At 36.5% G+C, this 8,316-nt stretch overlaps 4 protein-coding genes across 4 annotated transcripts; all 4 read right to left on the bottom strand.

Moving 5' to 3' along the window:
- Window positions 1-269: 269 nt before the first annotated feature.
- Window positions 270-1,799, bottom strand: TM35_000342310 (uncharacterized protein; the record flags this gene model as incomplete). The annotated part of the gene is made up of 1 exon (XM_029029129.1): window positions 270-1,799. One exon carries the CDS (start codon window positions 1,797-1,799, stop codon window positions 270-272), a length of 1,530 nt encoding a protein of 509 aa, XP_028879685.1.
- A 324-nt stretch (window positions 1,800-2,123) lies between these two features.
- On the bottom strand, window positions 2,124-2,990 carry TM35_000342300 (uncharacterized protein; the record flags this gene model as incomplete). The annotated part of the gene is made up of 1 exon (XM_029029128.1): window positions 2,124-2,990. The coding sequence occupies one exon, from the start codon at window positions 2,988-2,990 to the stop codon at window positions 2,124-2,126; it is 867 nt and encodes a 288-aa protein (XP_028879684.1).
- An 877-nt stretch (window positions 2,991-3,867) lies between these two features.
- Window positions 3,868-5,445, bottom strand: TM35_000342290 (uncharacterized protein; the record flags this gene model as incomplete). The annotated part of the gene is made up of 1 exon (XM_029029127.1): window positions 3,868-5,445. The coding sequence occupies one exon, from the start codon at window positions 5,443-5,445 to the stop codon at window positions 3,868-3,870; it is 1,578 nt and encodes a 525-aa protein (XP_028879683.1).
- A 534-nt stretch (window positions 5,446-5,979) lies between these two features.
- Window positions 5,980-7,752, bottom strand: TM35_000342280 (uncharacterized protein; the record flags this gene model as incomplete). The annotated part of the gene is made up of 1 exon (XM_029029126.1): window positions 5,980-7,752. One exon carries the CDS (start codon window positions 7,750-7,752, stop codon window positions 5,980-5,982), a length of 1,773 nt encoding a protein of 590 aa, XP_028879682.1.
- Between the last annotated feature and the right edge of the window lie 564 nt (window positions 7,753-8,316).

The raw sequence follows: 8,316 nt of genomic DNA, 5'->3' as shown, positions 1-8,316 counted from the left end.
ATATGTATGTAACAACAATAAAAAAATAATAATAATAATAATAATAATAATAATAATAATAATAATAATAATAATAATAAATCATAATAAAGAAGATAATGATAAGAACATATATATATATATATATATATATAAAGGAGTATTAATTGAATAAGGATAAAAATAAATCACTATCCCCACTAGTAAATGTCTTCTACACAGAGCCACCCACTTAAAGATAAAATAAACAAATGAATAAAAACAAAACAAAAAGATAAAAAAAACATCTTCTAGGAAGACTCAATTTCATTATACCCAGCAGTTAAAATAAGGGATCGCAACATCTTGCAGAGATTCTCGGCATCTTGAAGTGCACAATGTATATGGTATGATTCCATTTCCCCACCACTTAACACTTCCCCAAGTTTACTGTGGTACCAACAAGTGGTTGTTGATGAAATATCAACGGTAGAAAGAAGAGAAGAAGAAAGAGAAGAAGAAATAATATCTTCCTCCACCTTTTCTTCACTCCTATAGAGATGTAGCACCTTTTTTACAGCCTCAATATCAAAACAATGAATTTCTTCTTTATCTGGTATACGAATATCACTTCCTTCTGCCAAACGTGCCGCCCCAAAAATCCATCTTATAGCATTAAGATCCATACAACTTCCTTTGTTTACAAACACGACATTTTCAGCTTTTAAGTACCATTCAATCTCTCTCGCTAAAGCCGTGTAATCATTACGAAGAAAAACGGCATTACGAAATGGGATACAGTGATTTCCCTTTTCAATACCACAACTTAACCTACACGCCGTTACAACATCTTTTACTTCACCAGGGTGAATAAAAGCATGAAATGGTTTCCATTTCTCTGATATTTTAAGAGGAACCAATGCAATTTCAAGTGGAAGTGGAACTGCACCGCGTAGAACAACTGCAGCCTCTACATCCAAAGCAATAAAAATAACTTTATCCAATCCTCCCATACTTTCAATGTAATTTGCAAGTAACTGAACATCATGCATTCTCTTCGTCAATTGTCGAGTTATGGATGGTGGTTTTGGAGGTATTGAAAAAGGATTTGAGCCGCCACCGCCACTTTTCCCTGAACGTTTCGGTTTTGAAAACATTACCCGATCTTCCTCTGTTGCGATACGATAAGAAGGATACTTTTTTTTTATATATGAAACCATATCTGGATCACAGGAAAGCAATAATGCCCAACCTGTGGGTTCGCTATCTATGTAACCCACGATAAAATCAATTTCAGGAAATTGATCTATATGTTGTTCTCGTAATTCTTTACGATTTATTAATAGATCAACTGGAATAAGTATAGAATCATTAGGATATTTATCAAGAAATCTAGTTGCAACAGATGGTTTTAACACAACTGTATCCCCATCTAAGGAAGGCAACATCTCTGTGGTTGTTTTATTATTTTTTGTTGAGAGTTCCACATCTTGAACAAGATTCGTATTCGTTACAGTTTTACTCTCTTTATTATCATCAAGGTTAGTCGTTTTTTCTTCTTCCTCATCATTTTTATATTCCATTTCTTCTTCTTCTTCTAATACGGCTGAGAGATCAATCTCTACTTCAGGGTTCACACAGTACTGATCTGAGAAAACTCGCTGAAAGGGACCGGATGGATCTTCAAAGAAGAAAAAAAATGCCTGTTCCGCGGCAAAGATATCATCTCCCATTCGATCCATCATATCCTCCACCACATTTTGGGATTCATCCTCATCAGAAGCATCCGAAGAAGTTTCCTCAAAGACACTCACCACAGAGCTGCTATCAGAATACAACATATCTGAAAGATATTAAGGACGAACGAAAAATAAAAAATAAAATATTTTTTTTCTCCTTGTACTTTTTATTTATTTTTACTTTTTTTTACCCTTTCACAGTTACACACACACACAGAGAAACAAAAGAAAGAAGAACATGAACGATAGAATAGGAAAGGGAAAAAAAAAAAAACATCAAAAGTTTTTCTGTACCATTAATAAATTAATGGCATCTAGAATAATATTAATATAAATATTCGCCTACACGAACGCAGGGAGAGAGAGAAATATATATAAAGAAAACAAAAGGGGAAAACAACGAAAGAAAAAAAAAAAACTTAGGGTCTACGCCTTTTCGTTCACAACAGCAGCAGTATCCCTATTATCAAGCAATGACACAACAGCTAAAAGTTTCTCTGTTTGTTTCTTGCATGTATTAATCTTTTCTTCAAGAGCCTCCACTTTTGCATGTTCTTTATCGCGTTCTAGTTTACTTTTCTCAGCTCTTGATACCAACAGTTGCCTGTCGCTTTCTAGTGATCGAATTCGGCGAATTTGTCGCTCTTTTTCATCCTTAGCACTCTCAAAAGTTTCCCGTGCCTTTAACAAACGTTGTTGAACCTCTGACAAGTGATTTACCCATTTATCCACCTCTTCCTGCAATGCCGCACGGGCTTTCACAGCTTTTTCCAACTCTTTCGTTTCTTCTTCTATTTCCTGCATTAACTGCGGCTTACGTTCCAGTGCCGCATCTCGCTTCGCCGCAATCTTATCATACTCCGCCTCCCGCGCTTGCATAATCTCATGATATTTATCCTCGCCGGTGCTGTGAAACTTTGCGTATATCTCAAGTTGCTCCTTCAGCGAGCTGTTTTCATGCCGCGCCTTTGCCTCCAACTGCGTGATTTCCTCCGAGTACGCATTCACGGCGTCTATGGCGATGCGGAGTTTCTCCGACAACTTCGCCCGCTCCTCCTCGTCGCTGCGGCAGGCCTCTTCGTACTTTGACTGCGCGGCGCGTTGCAGCTCGTCGAGGGAGACCCGCACGGCCTCCACGCGCTGCAGTTGTGCCTGCGCCTCCTCCCGCCGCGACTGCAGGGCGGCCCGCAGCGCCTCCTTCTCCCGCAGGGCCGCCGTCTCGCGGGCCAACGCCGCCTCCCGCTGCCGCCGCCGCAGCGTCTGCTGCACAAACCGCTCCGCAAGAGATGACATGTCTGCTAGTCTTTATTAGTAAACACCCACGCACTCAGTCACTCAGTCACGCACTCACTCACCCAATGAGGTCCACACACCAAGCTCTCTCTTCTCTTCTCTTCTTTTCTCTTCTCGTGTCTTGTGAGGAAAGAAAATAGAGAGATAAAAAAAGGATGCAAATTTCATCAGGAGGAAAATAAGGGTTATTATTACAAGTAAGAGGTTGACATAGAGAAAGAGATAACATACATTAGGGAACAATAATAATATGATCAACAAGAAGAAAAAAAAAAAAAAAAAAAAAAAAACAAAGAAAATAACACGTAAGAAAAAAAAAAAAAAAAAAAAAAACAATTTTTTTTTTTTCCAAAAATCAAAAGTGAAAAAAAAAAAGAAAACACATCAACAGAAAAACAAATAAATAATAAATAACTCAAGAAGATAGTTTTCACATGCGTTCGTAGATTCATTCTCCATTACGGTTGATATGAATAGGAGTTGTACGTCAAACTGCTTGTAATAAATTTGCAGGTTTTTTTTTATTTTATTTTTCTACTTGTTCCTTCTCTATTTTTTTTTTCTTTTTTAATGATGGAAAAGGAATAATAAATAAAATAAAAAACCCATAATATATTATTTCTTCTAAAGAGTACTACTCTTTAAATAACCACACTTTCTATGAACAATATTGTTTCATCCTTGGTTGAAAAGTTCATTTATCATTGCCTCAGACAACATACATACATTATTCTAATAAGATATATAAGTAAAACAGAAAGATAGAAGCAAATGCTCTTCTTTTGTTTTTTTTTTTTTTCCCTCCATTCCCTAAAACTATTTTCTTTTTTTTTTTTTTATAAAAAAAAAAATAAATAAATAAAATAAACAAGATAAATCAGTCTTTCTGTGGAATGTACGCTTGATTGAAGGGAATAAAGCGTTTTGCACCTATTCCGTACCCGAAAAGAGCAATGATAATTGCAAGACCCATCAATCCTGAACTTTGAAGTAAATTAAAGGAATCATCTACGAGATTCTGACAAGATGGATTTATTGACGGTATGAGATCAGAGAGTAGAGCATCACAACTTGATATTTGACCCCATACAGTGTCTACCACATACCGTGATGAAGCCACACCGTTAAAATCGTACAGTGCACGCTTACTAAACTTTCCAACTTCACTTAACACACCATTTACTGTACACGAGGTTGCACAGGTTGATAAATCACATAACTGTCCAGGGGCTGAAGTACAAGTATATCCCTGTGCAGCCGCAGTCGCATTTGCAGAGGGATCATTTATAATATCCGGTGCTGTGTAAAGTGAAGTTCGTAGCCATGATAACAACATGTTGTCTTTCAGTGTTGTACAGGGCATACTTACTGGACAGTCAAAAACTTGTTTTAGGCCCAAATTAAAAGAAGGTGTCATGGTTTTATCATAACAATATGGCTTTAGTTCGGTACATATATTTTGTGATTCATTATAAAGAATAGTGTTTAAATTACCGAGGGTGTTACTAAAATTTTCTTCAGTACATTCTGAAATTGCCTTGAGAACATTCGTTCGTCGGTTTGTGAATTCAGAAACTTCAAAACAACTCTCTTTCATTAAAAACGAGGAAGCAGCATAGAAACCATTGGAAGCCCATACAAGACAACCAAGGATTGCCATGAGCCAAAGAATACACATAGACGCGTATCGGCGATAACTCAATACTGCAATTATAACTCCACAAAAAGAAACCATTGTGGGAATAATAAATATAATATATGCGACCCATTTGTATGATTGAAATAATTCAATAAGCCAAATAAAATTATCCTTTACCATATTGGAAAAATAATTCTCTACATTCGTCATGGATGATATAATAACTTCACCATTTACACTTGATTTAATAAGTGAAACATTATATGTGGTATCAGTAACAGGATCATATTTCATTACATTCATACCATTAATAATTCCAGCGGTTAAATCCTCTACTTTTCCTATTGAAGAGCTTGTAATACTTTTTATTTCACTTAAATGTGAGCTCATATGAGTTTGTGAAACACAACCCCAAATACAGGCTGCCAAACTCATAAGGAAAGAAATCACCACCAGAATAAATGGACGAAGAAGATCACTTTTACTATACTTTGCTGGATATCCCTTTAATGGAAAGCAAAAATTAGGAGATTGTTTCCTACCACCACAGCAATTAAATATGTACTTACAAATACCGTAAACTATAGTGGCAATAATCATAACGGCAGCCACAACAAGACCAGGAGCACTATAGACGAGAAGCGTTATCTTATAACTCTCACGGTCACAGTCAATCAGTGATTCGGCGTACTTGTTGCAGTTCATTACTCGTCTCTTTCCCTGTGAGTATTGCATCACTGGCAGATCTGCCGATGCTTCCAACGCCAAGAAGGAAATAAGAAGCGAGATAAGCAACAACAGGGTAAAGTGAATCATTTTTTGTTTTTTTTTAATGAAATAATCTCAGAGAATAATAATGAAAAACCACCTAAGACCAACACCAACAACAAAAAATAAATCTAATTGTGTAATACATATATATATATATATATATATATATATATATATATATTATTTATTAGGGACTAGCTTCTACTAACACAGAGAGAAAAAAGAAAAAAGAAAATAGTACAACAATGAGAAAGCAAGGTAAAGAAAAATAAAAGTGTGAAAACGCCTTTTGATACAAATAATAACCAAAACCATTAACAAGATTAAAACAAACAAACACACACACACACACGCAAAATTACATAAATCTGACAAATGGCACAGAAGACGGTGATAAAAATAAAGAAGAAGAAATAAGAAACAATAACAAAAAAAAAAGACAGTAATTGCAGCAAATAATATATATATATATATATATATATATATATATATATATTTATCAGAATAGCACTAACAATAATAATAAAATGGCAGAGAAAATGAAGTAAGTAAATTTTTTTTTTTCCCCCATTGCACTTTTCACTCATCACGTAAATCTTCAATGAATTTTTTAAAAACGCTTCCATCACGATGCGAAATTTCATTTAGGGGAAGGGAGACTAACCTCTTGGGATCTTCTGTCGAATCAAACATATAAAGCATAACATTTCCCCCATGTGCCTCATGAACATCTCGAGTTACTTTACGCAACATATTTTCACATACTCCACATGGAAAGAGTGGATTTGGATCCTTTTGTATTCCCTTGTTTTCACCATGTACAAACACCTCTCGTACTGCATTTGTTGGTAAACCCATGGAAGCAAGCTTACCCATTGCATTTTGCTCTGAACACCGTGACCCACTTGGAGTGCTGAGCTCATAATTTACAGCAATAACAAATGATCGTGGACAACTGCACCAGGAATTCTCTGGGTACTTCTCGGTACCTTTTTGTGGAAGGTGGTGTCGGACAAAGGACCCACGTGATAGAAATCCTTCATTAGAACGACAGGAACACTCCGCCGGGTCCACATAGGTAATAAGAGATGTTACTACTGGTCGTTGAGGATCTTTTTTTCGCCAACTTACATGTGCATTTTCGTGTCGAAAGGAGAGAATAATAGGGGTAACAAAAGAAAGAAAAGAACCTTCCTTTTCCTTCTTTAAATCAATCACATCGTAATCACTGTCTGGTTGAAACCTGCTTCGTATCTGTTCACATGCTGACTGTACTTTTAGTGGGAGGGGCAGGGCGTAGAAGAGTCTTGCTGGGAGTTTTATGAGCGAGCCGACGGTGGTGAGGGGCGGTGGGAGGGGGACGGGGAGGGGGACGTCCGGGAACGTCGCGAGGACCGCCTCGAGGGGAAATTTCGGCTGCAGGACCCGCACGGTGGAGATGTTCAGCCAATGCGGGAGCCAACAGGCATCGCAGCGGCTCACGAGAGCATCAAAGGCGTTATCGCTGAGCTGCTGCACGTCCCCCACCGTCCGCAGGCCCATCTCCTCCAGCAGGTGCAGAAAGGTGGGGAGGTCCTTCTCCGCCTTGAGGTGATTCCGCAGCGGCATCCCAGCCGATATGGATATCATCTCCCCACGACAGATATTCGCATGTACAAAGAGGCAACGGGATCCATAACGGCAACGATCATTATATCGACAAAGAGAAGGTTGTACAGCGTCAAGGACATGTTCATGTAATAATCCACATGCAAATAAAAAACCAGCAGTAGGACGTATCTCTTTAATATTCACACAATAAACTGAAAATTGACTTGAAACATAAAATTTTTCATAATCAAAAGAACTTAATTCCAAGTACCAGGGATTTTTCTTTAATAGATGAATCTTACTACAATTACAATTTTCACCTTTAAAACTCTTGTTACATAACACAAAACAATACCGTATCTTTCCAATCATTTGTTTTAGTGGTGGTGTTGAAACATCCACTTTTCTAAAGAGTAAATAACGCGGAGTTGCAACCAAAAGAGGCTTCGTGGTAAGATCCAAGGAAGACATATTACATGCATCAGCCCCGATATTAGTTGAAGGGAGTGTAACTCCAGGAGGGAGAGGTGTTGATGTTGATGATGATCTCATCACAGAGTTATCCTTCTGAGGTGTATTAGGTGTCGTCCATGAAGACTCCGTAAATGCACCATTACTTACACAACCATCTATAGGTGAAGTATTCTGATCATCATATAAGGCTAACACTACGTAGTGAAGTGTTTTGGCAGCCTCTACAATTGGTAAGTATGCCGTGTAAAATCGAAGAGAAGTCCATAAATGCTCCCTGGAAATGGGCATATGACTCCAGTAATAATAATAATAATTATTATTATTATTATTAACTAGTATTACACGAAAAAAGGAATTATCAGATGTCTCCCTCTATTTGTTTTGTTTTGTTATTGTGTTCACGTATATATATATATATATACAAGGGTATATTTGTAATGTTGAATTCCAAGAAAATATTAAATGACGTATATATTTTGCTTTTACCTCCCTCCTTGTTGTATAATATTTATCCATAGCAGCACAAAACCATATATATATTTATTTAAAAAAAAAAATAAGGGAAAATGAGAAAAACGAGAAGTAAATAAATTAAATTAATAAAAGTGAATGACCAGATACATAGATACATTAAGAAAAAAAAAAAGAAAGAAGTAAAATATATCAGAGAGAAAGAAAAAGAAATGAGTTACACAGCTACCACACGCAGAAAAATAAAATATGGTCGAAAGATAGGTCATAATAATTGACGACGGTGAATCAAAAATAAATAAATAAAAAACTACAGAAATGCCTATTTCCTTTTTTTTTTTTTTTTTATTCCTTTGTAATTTATTTTTATCTTTTTTTTTT

Source organism: Trypanosoma theileri (assembly GCF_002087225.1).
Source record: "Trypanosoma theileri isolate Edinburgh chromosome Unknown TM35_Tth_34_V1, whole genome shotgun sequence".
NCBI classification, from domain to species: domain Eukaryota; phylum Euglenozoa; class Kinetoplastea; order Trypanosomatida; family Trypanosomatidae; genus Trypanosoma; species Trypanosoma theileri.
Note: the sequence above shows the minus strand (reverse complement) of the source record. Positions and strands in the feature narration are given on the sequence as shown.